Source organism: Bos grunniens, chromosome 28, assembly GCF_055505025.1.
Source record: "Bos grunniens cultivar Pamir isolate PY7600 chromosome 28, Bosgru_T2T1.0, whole genome shotgun sequence".
In the NCBI taxonomy this organism is placed as follows: Eukaryota; Metazoa; Chordata; class Mammalia; order Artiodactyla; family Bovidae; genus Bos; species Bos grunniens.
The window spans coordinates 44905131-44922751 of NC_141192.1; the positions used below are offsets into that span (position 1 = coordinate 44905131).

General features: G+C 38.8%; 1 protein-coding gene across 1 annotated transcript in view; it reads left to right on the forward strand.

The window, feature by feature from the left end:
- Positions 1–15578, forward strand: part of NUP133 (nucleoporin 133) — a 55845-nt gene extending 40267 nt beyond the window's left edge. Inside the window, exons 22-26 of the mRNA XM_086381671.1 lie at positions 2289–2407; positions 3820–3900; positions 5696–5760; positions 7413–7501; positions 14832–15578. Coding sequence (XP_086237797.1) covers positions 2289–2407; positions 3820–3900; positions 5696–5760; positions 7413–7501; positions 14832–14968 — 491 coding nt within the window. The 3' untranslated portion in view covers positions 14969–15578. The remainder of the gene's footprint in view (positions 1–2288; positions 2408–3819; positions 3901–5695; positions 5761–7412; positions 7502–14831) is intronic.
- The last annotated feature ends 2043 nt before the right edge of the window (positions 15579–17621 follow it).

A 17621-nucleotide genomic window follows, 5' to 3' on the forward strand; every position in this document is an offset into this window, starting at 1 on the left:
CAGGGTGAAGTGTATGTAAATAGGGTACTGGTGGCAGCAGTGGTCTGTCTGGGGTCTAGATTCACATTCCACTGCTGTCACTTTCTTCCTCCAAGGAGTAGATGTAGCGGAAGGAATCTGGACAGAAATTAGACCACACTTGTTTCACATGTTTTTTCCAGCTGACTAGCTTTGTGACCCAGAAAGAAAGTGAAAGTGAAAGTTGCTCAGTTGTGTCGACTCTTTGCAACCCCATGGACTATACAGTGCATGGAATTCACCAGGCCAGAATACTGGAGTGGGTAGCTGTCCCCTTCTCCAGGGGATCTTCCCAACCCAGGGATTGAAGCCAGGTCTCCCGCATTGCAGGCAGATTCTTTACCAACTGAGCTATAGTAGTGACCCAGGGTACACTACAAAATGCGTAGTTCTAACAGTCAGAGACACTGGGTGTTCCTTGAGAAAAATGTTTTACTTTTTGTAAAATTGAGTACTCAAATCATAGGATTAGTATTTAACTTTTATTATTGAAATTATTTTTCACTGTGGGAAGAAATTATTTTTCACTGTCTTTTATTTTTAAATGCTAATGGTGCCTGTTGTTCTAGAGAAGTGTATATATGTTTTGCAAGGCTGGTTGGTAGTCCGCAGGGGGAGCCGTGTTTTAACCTGGCCATCAGAGAGAGAGCATATTAATAAAACTATTAAAATTTTTTTTTTAATTTATTTTTATTATTTTTGGCTGTGCTGGGTCTTTGTTGCTGCATGCAAGCTTCCTCTAGTTGCAGTGAGTGGGAGCTACTCTCTAACTGCGGTGCCCAGGCTCTTCATTATGGAAGCTTCTTTTGTTGTGGAGCACAGACTCTAGGGTATGCAGGTTCTAGCAGTCATGGTGCACGGGCCCACCTGCCCTGCAGCATGTGGAATCCTGGACCAAGGGTCAAACCCATGTCCCCTGCATTAACAGGTGGACTCCCAACCCTTGGACGCAGGGAAGTCCCCAATCAAAACATTTTAACAAGAGGTTTTGCTTCTGGTTTTCCCCCTTACATCTGGTTATTGTCTTGCATTCGATCACTTCTTCTTAGCTTTCGCTTTCTTAGTACAATGAGAATATTTTCAGGCCTCAGTAATTTCCTGCAGACTATTACCACATTATGTCTAATTGAAGGGAATAGATATTTAAAAGGTAACTTTATATTGCTTATATAAAAATTTCTTTGTGGAAATTTGTAAAGTATAGAAAAATAACAACAAGAAAATAATATAATAATATAATCCCACTACCCTAAGGTGACTGCTGCTGCTGCTGCTGCTGCCAAGTCACTTCAGTCGTGTCCGACTGTGCGATCCCATAGACGGAAGCCCACCAGGCTCCCCCGTCCCTGGGATTCTCCAGGCAAGAACACTGGAGTGGGTTGCCATTTCTTTCTCCAATGCATGAAAGTGAAAAGTGAAAGGGAAGTTGCTCAGTCATGTCTGACTCTTAGTGACCCCATGGACTGCAGCCTACCAGGCTCCTGCATCCATGGGATTTTTCCAGGCCAAGAGTACTAGAGATGACTACTGTTACTTTTTTCTCTATCCTTCCAGTGTGTTTTCTTAGGTATGGAAATTGCACAAAACAATTCCATTTAGTTTTTACAAGATTGGGATCATGTGGAATGATGCCAGTATTTAAATGAGCATATCTGTGCTTTAGTCATTCCATTTTGCTGTAACTGCTGTTAGCAAACAGTTCTCAGCCCTTTTCCCCTGCAACCCAGCTTGTTCTCATGGGTGAAGCCAGGTCATGATGGTTTATGCAGACCCAGAGCCTCTGTCAGCTCATCATATGGAGATAAATAACCATTGCTAGCTAACAGGATTGGTGCACAGTCCTCTGGGTGTTGTTCTCCTGGAAAGTTCTCATCATGTCCTTTAGTGAACAAGATTATACGAGACACTCCCATAAGGTAAAAAGAAGTACTTTACAGAGTAACCTTAAAACAGACTGAGACACTTCAGATTTGGGGGACTTCTGTCTCTGAAATTGCCATCTGCTCTTCAGTCACTTCCATCAGGTTTGTTTTCTTGGCTCTTCTCTCTTTGATATTTCTGGTTGCTGGGACAGTCCATATGACCTGGGTAAGACCATGAGTATTTGTAACATAGTTAGGAATCAAGAATAAGCAGAATTAATAACATTCTCAGATCACTGAATAGTGATGGGATTACCTTCAGAGCTGTTCCTTTTTCTTTTTAGATTTATATTTGTTGATGACAGAGTAAAAGTGAATGTTCACACTGCCCCCTGTGTTGTCTTCTAGAAATGGCTGAGCAAGAGCGCTTTCTGCTGCACCAGGAGACCCTGCCTGAACAGCTGCTAGCTGAGAAACGGCTGAGTCTCAGTGCCATGCCTGTACTGACCGCATCGCAACTCATTGGCGTACGTGCTTTTCACATCCCTACGCCGTCTTAGTCTCAGAACAACCTGTGTTTCCTTGGCCCCTTAGTACAGTTTCTCAGAGTAGACATCTTTCCTTTTCCTGTTTTCCTGGTCACTGTCCTCGGGAGTCAGGTATCAGAGCTGCTTAGGAGCAGGATGCCAGTTAGCAGAAAGCGGAGGATCAGCCTCTGCCCCTAGTAGCTCTGTCTGTTCCTCGAGATGCTTATCCAGGTGGCCAGAAGAAATTACTTCCATTGTGCTTTTCTAGTACAAGACAGATATGTATGAAGAGATATGGTTCAGGTTCTTTAAAAAGAAAGATGGTTTTAGGAACTGGATTTGCATAGCCTGTAAGTGCCATCCTCATCATTCCTCTGCAACATAGCAGGTTCCTGAGGACATAGCTAGATTAGGAGCTGCAGCCCAGAATAAGGCAGTTTTATTGTGTACAGTTACACCCTTAATTCTGCTTCTCTCTTTTCCTTTCAAGAAAGTATTTCAAATGTAAGAGCAATGTCTTACAGTCACCTTGAGTTTACCCTAATTATGTTACTAAGAAAGCAAGCAATTCAAAAACTTTGGTATTTTAGCCATTATTAGTATTAATAACAGATTTCCTATTGAGCTCACATTGAGCTCACAGCAGCTTCTCCTAATAGAGCATATCTAATTTAAAAACCTGAGGAACTGTTGCCTGTAAGACCATTGTTTTATATACTGGTAAGATGGAAAAAGTTTTACCAACTTTACTCTGATACATTATCAATTTTAATACTGCATTCCAATTTCAAATATGTTGACATTGGGGAAGAAAGGAGGTTCAGAAACAAATAAAATATTGTTTTCAAATGTTGTAACACAATGACAGCAAGTGGATAGCTTTTTTTCTGAAATGGTTTGAATATTGTCTTTGCTGTTAAAGGATTTTATGCAGTATTTTAAAAAGCAGTGTTATTAATAGGACATTTATGACGTGTTACAGGACATTTATGATTATATAGTTAGCTGTGATCTAACCAACCAGGGATAACCGTTGGTAACATACTGGTGTGTTTTCTTGTCTTTCAAGTAAACTGTAGACCAACTGCATGCTTTCTCATCAGTCTCAATGTTTAAAAAACTATTGAATGAAAGCATTTCAAAAGCATTATAGCCAACTTTAAAAATGCAAGAGCAATTTACTGATATTCTAAAGCTATATATACACCAACTTATACAAGTTAATTACTAAATGAACATAGGTGTATTTTAAAAGACAGTTTGTTGTGAGGTAGATGGAGTTTAATTTCCAAATGTGCCACTGTTCTTTGCTATAAAGATACCTGTAAATGTGGTAACTTCTCTGTAAATCTCTCTAGTCTTGTTTATAGGATGACTTAGAATAATTCTCCTGTTGTTTTAACTTGATACAGCTGTATATCTGTGAAGAAAACAGAAGAGCTAATGAGTATGATTTCAAGAAGGCTTTGGACTTGCTGGAATATATTGATGAGGTATGTAAAGTCACTTAATAATCTCAGGTAAGGATCACAATTTGTGTATAGTTTTCTGAAGAACTGAGTACATCTTGAAAATGTCTTAATTTTAAAAGACTACCTGGTTCAGCTACCAGTAACTCTTTTTTTTTTTTTTTTCTGGAACTCTCTTGCTTTTTTTTTTTTAATTTATTTATTTTAATTAGAGGCTGATTACTTTACAACCTGTAACTCTTGGAGTACATAAAAGTCTTTAGAAAAGCTCACCTCCTGATAATTCTCACACATTTCCAAGTATCTTTTTCTCTGCAAAAATAAAAATTGCTTTTAAAGGTCCTGACATAGTTTTTCTCTTTTATTTAATGAGTCATTGTTAGTTTCTCAAACTGATAGGCTGCTTTGTCAATTTATTCTTCATAGTACTCACCCCAAGAGAAGCTGTTTCTCAGCCTGCTTTGAAAAAAAAGATTGTAATGATAATTTTGTAGGGCAAATAGTCAACCCTGCAACTGAGAGTAGTTTGGTAGATTATAAAGACATGTTGATTTTTATGTTCAGTTCAGTTCAGTCACTCAGTCGTGTCCGACTCTTTGCAACCCCATGAATTGCACCACGCCAGGCCTCCCTGTCCATCACCAACTCCCGGAGTTCACCCAAACTCATGTCCATCGAGTTGGCGATGCCATCCGGCCATCTCATCCTCTGTCGTCCCCTTCTCCTCCTGCCCCCAATCCCTCCCAGCATCAGAGTCTTTTCCAATGAGTCAACTCTTCGCATGAGGTGGCCAAAGTATTAGAGTTTCAGCTCTAGCATCAGTCTTTCCAAAGAACACCAAGGGTTGATCTCCTTCAGAATGGACTGGTTGGATCTCCTTGCAGTCCAAGGGACTCTCAAGAGTCTTCTCCAATACCACAGTTCAAAAGCATCAATTCTTCGGCGCTCAGCTTTCTTCACAGTCCAACTTTCACATCCATACATGACCACTGGAAAAACCATAGCCTTAACTAGATGGACCATTGTTGGCAAAGTAACATCTCTGCTTTTGAATATGCTATCTAGGTTGGTCATAACTTTTCTTCCAAGGAGTAAGCGTCTTTTAATTTCATGGCTGCAATCACCGTCTGTGATTTTGGAGCCCAAAAAAATAAAGTCTGCCACTGTTTCCACTGTTCCCCCATCCATTTGCCATGAAGTGATGGGACCAGATGCCATGATCTTAGTTTTCTGCATGTTGAACTTTAAGCCAACTTTTTCACTCCCCTTTTTCACTTTCATCAAGAGGCTTTTTAGTTCCTCTTCACTTTCTGCCATAAGGGTGGTGTCATCTGCATATCTGAGATTATTGATATTTCTCTTGGCAATCTTGATTCCAGCTTGTGCTTCTTCCAGCCCAGCGTTTCTCTGTTTAAAATCTTGACTCTCTCGTGCTTCCTGATAAAATCAGGTTATCTCGGAATAATCGGATACAATTTCACATAAAGTTATTGATAGTCTTACTCTCCTGAGTCAACTTTAACATCTTACAGAAAGGGAAATTTGCCAGGCTCCTCTGTCAATGGAATTCTTCAGGCAAGAATAGTGGAGTGAGTAGCTGTTCCCTTCTCCCAGGGATCTTCCTGACCCAGGAATCGAACTGGGGTCTCCTGAATTGCAGGCAATTCTTTACCAGCTGATCTACCAGGGAAACTCTTAAAATTATAAAGTAAAGCTTAACAATATTTATATAGTATTACGAGCTGACATAACTAAAATTTAAACATATATTTTTTAAAATCAGGACTTAATGAAGATTTTTTTTTGTTTTGCTGTGAAGGAGGAAGATGTAAATATAAATGATCTAAAACTGGAAATCCTTTGCAAAGCTCTTCAGAGAGATAAGTAAGTTCCCATAGTGTGAATCTAAGACATGATTTTGGGATAGGACTCTTTAGGAAGATTATGAGATCATGCATCAATTCATTTTATAACCTAATTGTATTGTAATATGTATTATGAAAATGTTAATAGTTTCATTAGCAATCCTAATTTTTTTTATTCAGTAATTAAGGAATTGCTTAAGGATTTAGGACCACTGGAGTAATGATTCTCTACTTTTGATTTTAAATTTTGCATTGTCAATTTGCACAGAAATATATATGTTCCTTATTTTCTCAGAAGTTGGGCTAGTTCTTCATAGGAAGACTTGAGGCTACTTTTTTTTTTTAATAAGAGATTAGTACAGGTTGAGAATCATTATTGTCTCCTAAGTTACTGAGATCTCTTTTTAACTGTAATCTCCTTGCAGAGAAGGATTTCTGTCCACTGGAATGGTGGTGTTAAGATTCATTGGCAAAGAGAGACTGAGAATATCACTTGTAGAGATGGATTTTTCCCAGGGAAAGAATTTCTTAAAAAATTTTGGCCACACTGCATAGGATACAGCATGTTAGTTCCCCAAGCAGGACTTGAACCCACGCTCCCTGCAGTGAAAGTGTGGAATTTTAACTATTGGACCGCCAGGGGAAGTCCATACTTTAAAAAAAAAAAAAAATGGGGGGCCAGAAAATAGTTTTAAAGAGAGCATGACTTGAGTGCTAAAGGCCTTCTCTACTCAATTTTCCTTCATGTGGCTTTGAGAAGTTGCAGTGGAACTATTTTTACTAAAGCATTTCTTCCGGTGATCACTCATAGATAGTTTAAATTGTTGTCAGATATGGTCTTGGAGGTCATTCTCTGAAGCATCTAGCTCTGCCTGTTGGGTTCTCCTTCCCAGTTGTAAGAAGCATACTATGTCATTTGACTGGAATTCCTTGTCTTGGCTTCAAAGTATGAGGGATGTGGCCACTGATTACTACAGAGCATGGTTCTGTGGGTTTGTATTTCAGTAGCAGATAATCTCAACCAGATAAAGAAAATTTGGTTACATCAGGCACTGGTTGCCATTTTATGAAAAACAGAATATATTATAATATATTTAAACTACGTTTAAACTATTGTCTGTGCTCTGAAAGGTCATACTTTGGGGTCATTACTAGGTTTGTTACTTACTTACAAAATTTTCTTGGGAAAAATACCTTACTACTTGGTTTGAACATTAAATGCATACTACCTGGCTGTAGCATCTTATATAGAGACTCTGGGTATATCTAGAGACTCTGGGTATATCTGATTTGAAGCTCCTTTATTTAAGCAATTTTCAATAGTGTCACAAAATTCAAGATTCTTTACCCCCTGTTGTTGCTGCTGCTGTTTAGTCGCTAAGTTGTGTTTGACTCTTTTGCAACCCCATGAACTGTAGCTCACCAAGCTCCTCTGTCCATGGGATTTCCCAGGCAAGAATACTAGAGTGGGTAGCCATCTCCTTCTCCACGGCATCTTATCAACCCAGGGACTGAACCAAAGTATCCTGCACTAGAGGCAGATTCTTTACCTCTAAGCCACCAGGGAAGCCCACTACAAATACCAAAACAAATCCACAACAGAAAACAAGTCATTTATTTCAGATTATGGCCATGGTTTCATTTTCTCCTCACAGTGGTTTTGTTTTTTAGCTGGTCCAGTTCGGATGGTAAAGATGATCCAATTGAAGTATCTAAAGACAGTATATTTGTGAAAATCTTACAGAAACTTTTAAAAGATGGTAAGTGATTGGTTAATATTGGAAATTCCAGTGTCACTCCTTGGTTTGAACTCTTAGAATAATGGAGATTTGCCTAGGTATCAAATACCAGAAGGTTAAAATTAAATGGTATTGTACTTAGATTTGTTTAAAATAAAGAGAGGGAACTGTGTCATGGCGGAGTTGCCATCTGCTTGGCCAGTTAACTCTTGTGAAGGTTGAAAATCTGAAATGCAATTTTTGTGGTGTGTCCTATACTAAACTGGCATACCATGCTTGAGAACAAACCACAAAATATTCTACCAGTTCATTTTGGATATTAAAATTAGTTTTAAGGACAAAATAAAAGGAAACAAGGGAGTATGTTTTGTGTATGTTTTGTTCCTGAGACAGAGAACAAACTTCTATTTCCTGATCAAGATCCAAATAAGTAAAGAGGCTTTTATAGTTAAATGTTTGTTATGAAGGGAGATGAGGTAGAGGACACTTAACTTTTACTTCCTTTCATATAACTAATATATGGAGAATGTTAGACTAGAGATGAGAGATTTTGTGCATTTTATACACGAAGGTGTAATCACTCACACTCACCTAGAGTTGGACATCCTGGAATGTGAAGTCAGGTGGGCCTTAGGAAGCATCACTACAAACAAAGCTAGTGGAGGTGATGGAATTCCAGTTGAGCTATTTCATATCCTAAAAGATGATGCTGTGAAAGTGCTGCACTCAATATGTCAGCAAATTTGGCAAACTCAGCAGTGGACATAAGACTAGAAAAGGTCAGTTTTCATTCCAATCCCAAAGAAAGATAATGCCAAAGATTGTTCACACTACTGCACAGTTGCACTCATCTCACACGCTAGTAAAGTAATGCTCAAAATTCTCCAAGCTAGGCTTCAGCAATAACCAGACCACCTGACCTGCCTCTTGAGAAACCTGTATACAGGTGAGGAAGCAACAGTTAGAACTGGACATGGACCAACAGACTGATTCCAAATAGGAAAAGGAGTACATCAAGGCTGTGTATTGTCACCCCATTTATTTAACTTCTATGCAGAGTACATCATGAGAAATGCTGGGCTGGAAGAAGCACAAGCTGGAATCAAGATGGTTGGGAGAAATATCAATAACCTCAGATACGCAGATGACACCACCCTTATGGCAGAAAGTGAAGAAGAACTAAGAGCCTCTTGATGAAAGTGAAAGAGGGGAGTGAAAAAGTTGGCTTAAAGCTCAACATTCAGAAAACTAAGTGATGGCATCCGGTCCCATCACTTCATAGCAAATAGATGGGGAAACAGTGGAAACAGTGTCAGACTTTATTTTTGGGGGGCTCCAAAATCACTGCAGATGGTGATTGCAGCCATGAAATTAAAAGACGCTTGCGCCTTGGAAGGAAAATTATGACCAACCTTACAGTATATTAAAAAGTAGAGACATTACTTTGTCAAGAAAGGTCTGTCTAGTCAAGGCTATGGTTTTTCCAGTAGTCATGTATGGATGTGAGAGTTGGACTGTGAAGAAAGCTGAATACAGAAGAATTGATGCTTTTGAACTGTGGTGTTGGAGAAGACTCTTGAGAGTCCCTTGGACTGCAAGGAGATCCAACCAGTCCATCCTAAAGGAGATCAGTCCTGGGTGTTCATTGGAGGGACTTATGCTGAAGCTGAAACTCCAGTACTTTGGCCACCTGATGCTTAGAGCTGACTCATTTGAAAAGACCCTGATGCTGGGAAAGATTGAGGGCAGGAGGAGAAGGGGACGACAGAGGATGAGATGGTTAAATGGCATCACTGACTCAATGGACATGGGTTTGGGTGGACTCCAGGAGTTGGTGATGGACAGGGAGGCCTGGCGTGCTGCAGTTCATGGGGTCGCAAAGAGTCGGACACGACCGAGTGACTGAACTGAACTGAATACACGAAGACAAGTATAACTCATTTATTATAGAATTATTAAATCAAAAAGATGATGTTAAATCCAGGCAATGTGCAAAATAGGCTAACCTGTATTTACCAATCTTTTAAGATACAAGGACACTCTGTTTAAAACCACCTGGAATAAAGTACACAATGACAGAAACTGTTGTAAACTCAGCAGCCCTTCTAGATGGATATGAATTTTATTCACGATGCTGACATTTGCATACATGTTATGCAAATGTTCCATACCTACGTCTGCAGGACACATTATTTGATCTGTATAAGACATGCCCAGCCCAGTGCCTGGTAGATAGTAGTCACTCATTAAACTTTTTTTCTTTAAAAGGCTAGAATTATTTTACAGATTCACATTCATAGTTCTTCTGTAGTAGATTGCACTCTGCGGCCCTCTGCTTGAGACTCCCTGGTTTAACTGAAATGACGAGGGCCTCAGAGGAGAACCATGGAGCTCAGCACACCAGCCAACATGTGAGTGAGGTGAAAGAGCAGCGACCTCTTGGTGCTTACATGCCACAAGTTTCACTCTGGATAGAACTGTTGACCTCAGTACTGACCTGGAGGTTTGTTTATGAAAAATAGACTGTTGACTACCCCACATTGACAGTAGGTTTAATGAACACTTTTATTTTCAAAGATGAATAAAGAACACAAAGGCAGTTAAGCCATTTCATTGTCAAAAAATAAAAATTTTAAATTAAATAATGGAGATAACAAAAGAAAATATCTTTTGCTTAAAAATACTTGAAATTCAGTTAAAATATATCTCCTAGGCTTTCTCTTTTCTATATTTGGAATTGAAGAAATAACTGGATATGGTTGATTTCTTTGTGCTGTTGAAGAGATTCATTTGGGTCCAAATCTGATGTTTTCCATGAAGTTAGTTCTTGTAAAGGTGCCGCTGAACTGAATTGTGGCTAATTAAGTATATGATACTATTTAAAGTTCACCTGGCAGTTTTTGCTATCTTTAGATTATATATTGTAGATGGAAAACAAATAGAAACCTATAATTTTACAAAAAGGATTATTAAGTTTTGACCGAAGGACAAAAACAAGTGGAAGCTATTATATTTATTATATAATGATATAATATAAGTAATATATATTTATAATGTTATATATATATATAAAACAATACCAAGCCGAAGGCATTTATCTTTGGAATCTTTTTAATAATATGACTTCCATATTATTTACATTTACAAGAGTAAATGTTTTTAAAGGGCAGATTCTGGAGGTAAATATAGATAGCTTCCATTGTATTTTGTAGACTTGGGCAACCTAACAATTACTTCAGCTTATGGGATAAATTTAGCCTGTAGATATATTTAAGTTACCCACCTGGAGCTTTTCAGTTTTTATGTTTTGTTTTTAATATTTATATGCTTCCTTAATATGCTTTTCAGTTTTAAAGTATATTATAATGAGTGAAGTCACTCAGTCATGTCTGACTCTTTACCACCCCATGGACCCTGCCAGGCTGCTCCATCCATGGGATTTTCCAGGCAAGAGTACTGGAGTAGGTTGCCATAGAGGAGGAAAAAAATGTGTGTCATTGCATGGAATTTAACATTTTTCCTAATTAGTCTCTGGCATTTAATATTGAGAAGAGCTCTTATAAAAGTCTTATTTTCTATGAGAGAACAGAAAGAGAAATTAAGGAAACAATTCCATTCATCATTGCAACGAAAAGAATAAAACACTTAAGAATAAATCTACTTAAAGAAACAAAAGACCTATATATAGAAAACTATAAAACACTGATGAAAGAAATCAAAGATGATACAAATAGATGGAGAAATATACCATTTCATGGATTAGAAGAATCAATATAGTAAAAATGAGTATACTACCCAAAGCAATCTATACATTCAATGCAATCCCTATCAAGCTACCAACAGTATTTTTCAGAGAACTGGAACAAATAATTTCACAATTTGTATAGAAATACAAAAAAACCTTGAATAGCCAAAGCAATCTTGAGAAAGAGGAGTGGAACTGGAGGAATCAACCTGCCTGACTGCAGGCTATACTACAAAGCCACAGTCATCAAGACAGTATGGTACTGACACAAAGACAGAAAAATAGATCAATGGAACAAAATAGAAAGCCCAGAGATAAAACCACGCACCTCTGGACACTTTATCTTTGACAAAGGAGGCAAGAATATACAATGGAGAAAAGACAATCTCTTTAACAAGTGGTGCTGGGAAAACTGATCAACCACTTGTAAAAGAATGAAACTAGAACACTTTCTAACACCATACACAAAAATAAACTCTAAATGGATTAAAGATCTAAATGTAAGACCAGAAACTATAAAACTCCTAGAGGAGAACATAGGCAAAACACTCTCTGACATAAATCACAGCAGGATCCTCTATGTTCCACCTCCCAGAGGAATGGAAATAAAAGCAAAAATAAACAAATGGGACCTAATTAAAATTAAAAGCTTCTGCACAATGAAGAAAACTATAAGCAAGGTGAAAAGACAGCCTTCAGAATGGGAGAAAATAGTAGCAAATGAAGCAACTGACTAAGAATTAATCTCAAAAATATACAAGGAACTCCTGCAGCTCAATACCAGAAAAATAAATGACCCAATCAAAAAATGGGCCAAAGAACTACACAGACATTTCTCCAAAGACATGTTTAACAAACACATGAAAAGATGCTCAACATCACTCATTATTAGAGAAATGCAAATCAAAACCACAATGAGGTACCATTTCACGCCAGTCAGAATGGCTGGTATCCAAAAGTCTGCAAGCAATAAATGCTGGAAAGGGTGTGGAGAAAAGGGAACCCTCTTACACTGTTGGTGGGAATGCAAACTAGTACAGCCACTATGGAGAACAGTGTGGAAATTCCTTAAAAAACTGGAAATAGAGCTGCCATACAGCCCAGCAATCCCACTGCTGGGCATACACACCGAGGAAACCAGAATTGAAAGAGACATGTGTACCCCAATGTTCATTGCAGCACTGTTTATAATAGCCAGGACATGGAAGCAACCTAGATGTTCATCAGCAGACGAATGGATAAGAAAGCTATGGTACATATACACAATGGAGTATTACTCAGCCATTAAAAAGAATACATTTGAATCAGTTCAAATGAGGTGGATGAAACTGGAGCCGATTATACAGAGTGAAGTAAGCCAGAAAGAAAAACACCAATACGGTATATTAATGCATATATATGGAATTTAGAGAGATGGTAATAGTGACCCTATTGCAAGACAGCCAAAAAAGACACAGATGTAAAGAGCAGAGTTTTGGACTCTGTGGGAGAAGGTGAGGGTGGGATGATTTGAGAGAATAACATTGAAACATGTATATTATCATATGTGAAATAGATCGCCAGTCCAGTTCGATGCATGAGACAAGGTGCTCAGGGCTGGTGCACTGGGATGACCCTGAGGGATAGGATGGGGAGGGAGGTTCAGGATGGGGATACACATGTACACCCATGGCTGATTCATGTCAATGTATGGCAAAAACCACTACAATATTGTAAAGTAATTCAGTTCAGTTCAGTCGCTCAGTCGTGTCCTACTCTTTGCGACCCCATGAATCGCAGCACGCCAGGCCTCCCTGTCCATCACCAACTCCCGGAGTTCACTCAAACTCACGTCCATCGAGTCGGTGATGCCATCCAGCCATCTCATCCTCTGTTGTCCCCTTCTCCTCCTGCCCCCAATCCCTCCCAGCATCAGAGTCTTTTCCAATGAGTCAACTCTTCGCATGAGGTGGCCAAAGTACTGGAGTTTCAGCTTTAGCATCATTCTTTCCAAATAAATCCCAGGGCTAATCTCCTTCAAAATGGACTGGTTGGATCTCCTTGCAGTCCAGGAGACTCTCAAGAGTCTTCTCCTACACCACAGTTCAGAAGCATCAGTTCTTTGGCGCTCAGCTTTCTTCACAGTCCAATTAACCTCCAATTAAAATAAATAAATTTAAAAAAATGTTTTCTGACTTCTCTTAAAAATCGAAAGATTTGCTGCACTAGACTGAAATATTAACCTGGTGGCCATCACCTAGAGCCAATGAACATTTCCCACTTAGAATGGGGTCGTAAGTTTTTAAGAAAATTGATCTTTGGGAAATTGATATTTTCACAAGTGTAATACTGTTTCAGAGATAAAAAGTCTTTATTGAAAGTGTGTTGATTGTAATGAATGATGTGTAAATATTGCAGATTAAGTCTCATAACATTTATTATAAGATTTTTATTGTATAATAACTAAGTACCAAAAATGGTGCTTAGTTATTAGATGATGATGTTAAAATAAATTTTTAACATCATCACTTAGATGATGTTAAAAATAAACAGTATTTGATTTTGAGAAGCATGTGGTAATGTGACAGGTTATAAAATATTACCTTATTAATTTAAAATTATCAAATGAGAAAATTGTATATGCTGTTCTGTAACTACACAGATGCGTATTGGCTTTCCAGGTCCATAAAGGACTGACAAAGGCGTGGTTTCCCTCCTCCTGGTCTCAGAGAGAAACTGCCAGTATGTTACATACTGCAGATAGCTTTCATGGCAGTGTTCTAAAGTATTTCCTGAATAGGAGAATATAGAATTGTTGGAAATACTTGTTTTCTTTTTTTTTTTAATTTTTGAATAATTTTATATGTCTTTTCAAAAATAAACTTGAAATACAAAAGATAGTTGATCAAAATCAAGGAAAATATATATTACCAAAGTTGACTCTGGAAATTAATTTTAAAAAAATTAAGCGAACCAGTCACCCTAGGAAAAAGCATTAAAAACCAGTTCTCAAATAAGCACCTCTGCAGTCAGGCATTTCTGGAGTGTGGGGAGACCACCCATCCAGGTGAAACAATGGGTCTTTGATCTGGAGGACAGATAAATGTCTGAAAGTCTTTTAAGAAGATACAGTATAACTTTGTCTTCCTTGATAACTCAGGATTCCTGTCTTAACAAATTTTACAGCTGGTTTATAAGCAATCTTTCACTGATACCTTCTGCTTCTTTTACTGTATAGCTACTTGGAATGCTGTTTGCTTGGTCTTGAAATACTTGTTTTCAAGTGATTATTAACTTAAAACTTCCACACTGAAGGAATGGCTTAAGCTGTGGAGAAAAATGAAAATATTACAGATTGTTTTGATGGCTCTTTTGACCACTAGAGTCAAACATGTAGCCCAAATATATAGAACAGTCATGTAGCCCCTACTAAGTGAAGAATGTCATATTGTCAGGCCTGTGAGTATGCTTGGCAGATGGAAGGAATTTAGAACAGAGTATTTTCCAATAGCAGTGACGTTATATTTTAAATAGAAGCACAGGTGTTTCCATCATCCGTCATCTTAATTCATTTGAGAATTATGTGAAAATTAAAAAAAAAAAAACTTTCTGTGTTTGTATTTTTAGGCATTCAGCTCAGTGAGTACCTGCCCGAGGTGAAGGAGCTGCTGCAGGCCGACCAGCTGGGAAGTTTGAAGTCCAACCCTTACTTTGAGTTTGTTTTGAAAGCCAATTATGAGTACTATGTCCAGGGACAAATGTGACTTTTTCTAAAAATGGTTGTTTTTCCTGAAAATTTGTATAAGTGTGTCCTTATAAAAACTTTAGACCTTAAACATCTAGAAGTTTGTACAGTTTTATAACATATATTTCTGAGTTTTTTATACTTTATTTGTAAGCTACCACAAAATAGTTGTATGACTGTAGTTTTGGTTTTCAGTTACATGATATTGTTTTTTCTTCCTCTTTTCCATCGAAGTTTGTCAGTTGTTTTCATACCTACTACCATTCCTTTTTATCTCACTCCATCCAGGGTCCTGGTTCCAGCTTCTTGTATGCAAAGACCACTTCTAGGCTTTAGCTTCTATAACTCTAAAAACAGCAAGGTTACGTTAAGTTGTCTCTGAAATTGCTGTGACTCTTAGATGTTATGTACTGCAAAGTGTCTGGAATATTTGTTTTGATTTTGATTAGGGCTGGGAGCAGAATATCTAGTGGGATAAGTGTCACAATTTGCTAACTTATGAAATAGACACAACAAAGTGGGGCAATTCAGTGTGAGCTTGATAACTGTTTACTTCATTGGGAAAAATGTCAAATTTCTCTACATAAATAATAGAATATTAATAAAAATATTTTGGTGAATAAAGCATATTTATGTGGCCTTCTAGTATTCTTACCTGGGAAATCCCATGGACAGAGGAGCCTGGTGGGCTACAGTCCATAAGGTCACAAAGCGTCTGACATGGCTTAGCAATTAAACCACCACCACCACAACCTATTCAGTCAGCTTCATGCATTTCAGAACGATTTACACTGAATTCCAGCTTATCCTCAGTCTGTCTACCTAATGTAAGGAGTGAAACCTTTATAGAAACCTTTATGGATTTTCTTAGTATGGCAACTGATTTAACTGAAAAATAGTTGTTCTCAAAGCTTCTTTGTCCTGGCCAGTGTCATCATGCAGTTTTTATCTGTCTTTAAATAAAGACGGAGTTGCTGGCATATTCAGGCTTTGGCCCAGTTGAATACTCACTAAACAACTTGCTTCCAGCAGCCGAAAAGGTCAGGAGTTAAATGTGGTGAAGAGTCCGCTTCCTGGCTTCACAGAGCTCAGCCCTTCTGCCCGCTCCACTGCAGGCTGTAGATGCTGCCTCTGAGCTGCTCGCAGTGGTAACCAGAGGGCAGGAAGGGGCAGCCCGGCCTCTGGCCTCTGTCTGCATTGCCATGGTGGAGCAGGGTGAGGAGTGTCCTAAGGCCTCTAGGGGAGTTAGGGAGAGAGAGTTGTCAGATGGCATAAGAAATGGTTGGATTCTTGTGTTAAAGGATGTTGGTTTTAGAGGGACTTAGTTCTTCTCCATTGGAGAAGGCAATGACACCCCACTCCAGCACTCTTGCCTGGAAAATCCCATGGACGGAGGAACCTGATAGGCCGCAGTCCATGGGGTCGCTAAGAGTCGGACACGACTGAGCGACTTCACTTTGACCTTTCACTTTCATGCATTGGAGAAGGAAATGGAAACCCGCTCCATTGTTCTTGCCTGGAGAATCCCAGGGACGGGCGAGCCTAGTGGGCTGCTGTCTGTGGGGTCGCACAGAGTCGGACACGACTGAAGCAACTTAGCAGCAGCAGCAGTTCTTATCCATAAGATCCTGTCATGTGACACTGTGCTCTGGGGACACAGGACCGTGCCACCTCCTTAAGTGCTACAAACCCAGTTACCCCATGTGAGGAGAGGCAGTGACGGTGACCCTGGCCTGCTGACCACAGCGGGTAAAGTGCTGCTCTCACAGCATGATGGCTGACTGTCTCATTTTGACAGAGAAAAAGGCTCTGCTACCTCTGTCTGTTAAGGATGGCCGTAGCTCTAAGATGGTTGGGGCTTTTAAAAAAGAACATTTTAACAATAATAGCATAATTAAAGCCTAAAGATTTTGAGTACTTCTTTTCTTCTAAATTTAAAAAATTTCCACAACATAGTCTTCATCAAAAAATAACTGATTCTTTTACAAACTGGGTAGTTGATAAATTATAAAGGTACTATAAAGGTGAGCATGTTTATTAAGGAGACAGAAACAGTTCTGACTTGGGAAAGGTTTTCTTTGCTCCTGTCTTTGAACACTACTCAGAAAGTCACAGCTTTTGGCCCCAGTCAAACAATAAGGTTGTGGATTTGATTGTGAGGAGTGGGCCTTGTGTATTCTCCTGTTTTAGGGATTTGTGAATGTGTCAAGGATTAAGACAGAATTTGAGAATCACAGCAAGAGACATGCTGGAATTCTTGGTGAGGTAGAAGGCGACTGATACTGATGCCCTTTGTTTTGGCATCTTGTTTTTGAAGAAAATTTTTTAGAAATTGAATTTTGCTTCTTTTTATCTTTGAGGTCTGAATCCTACTTTTCTTGAAGCGTCCATCACCCCCTAAGTACTGGGGGACTCTCTGGGGGAGTCAGGGTGTGTGGCACAGTCCTCCACGTAACTAGACCTGGAGGAGAGCCACACTTGATGACCTTAGCCTCTCGCCATGCGTGGGCATATTTGATAACTACAGAAGTATCAGTGCAGTCCACCTACCTTTTCCTGGACAGTTTATTCAAGGAATCCTAGAGAAAACAACTGTCTATATTCCTATGTAAACTTAACTCATTGAATACCAAAGTGTATTTTTCACACAGAATCTTATATAATTCTATAAG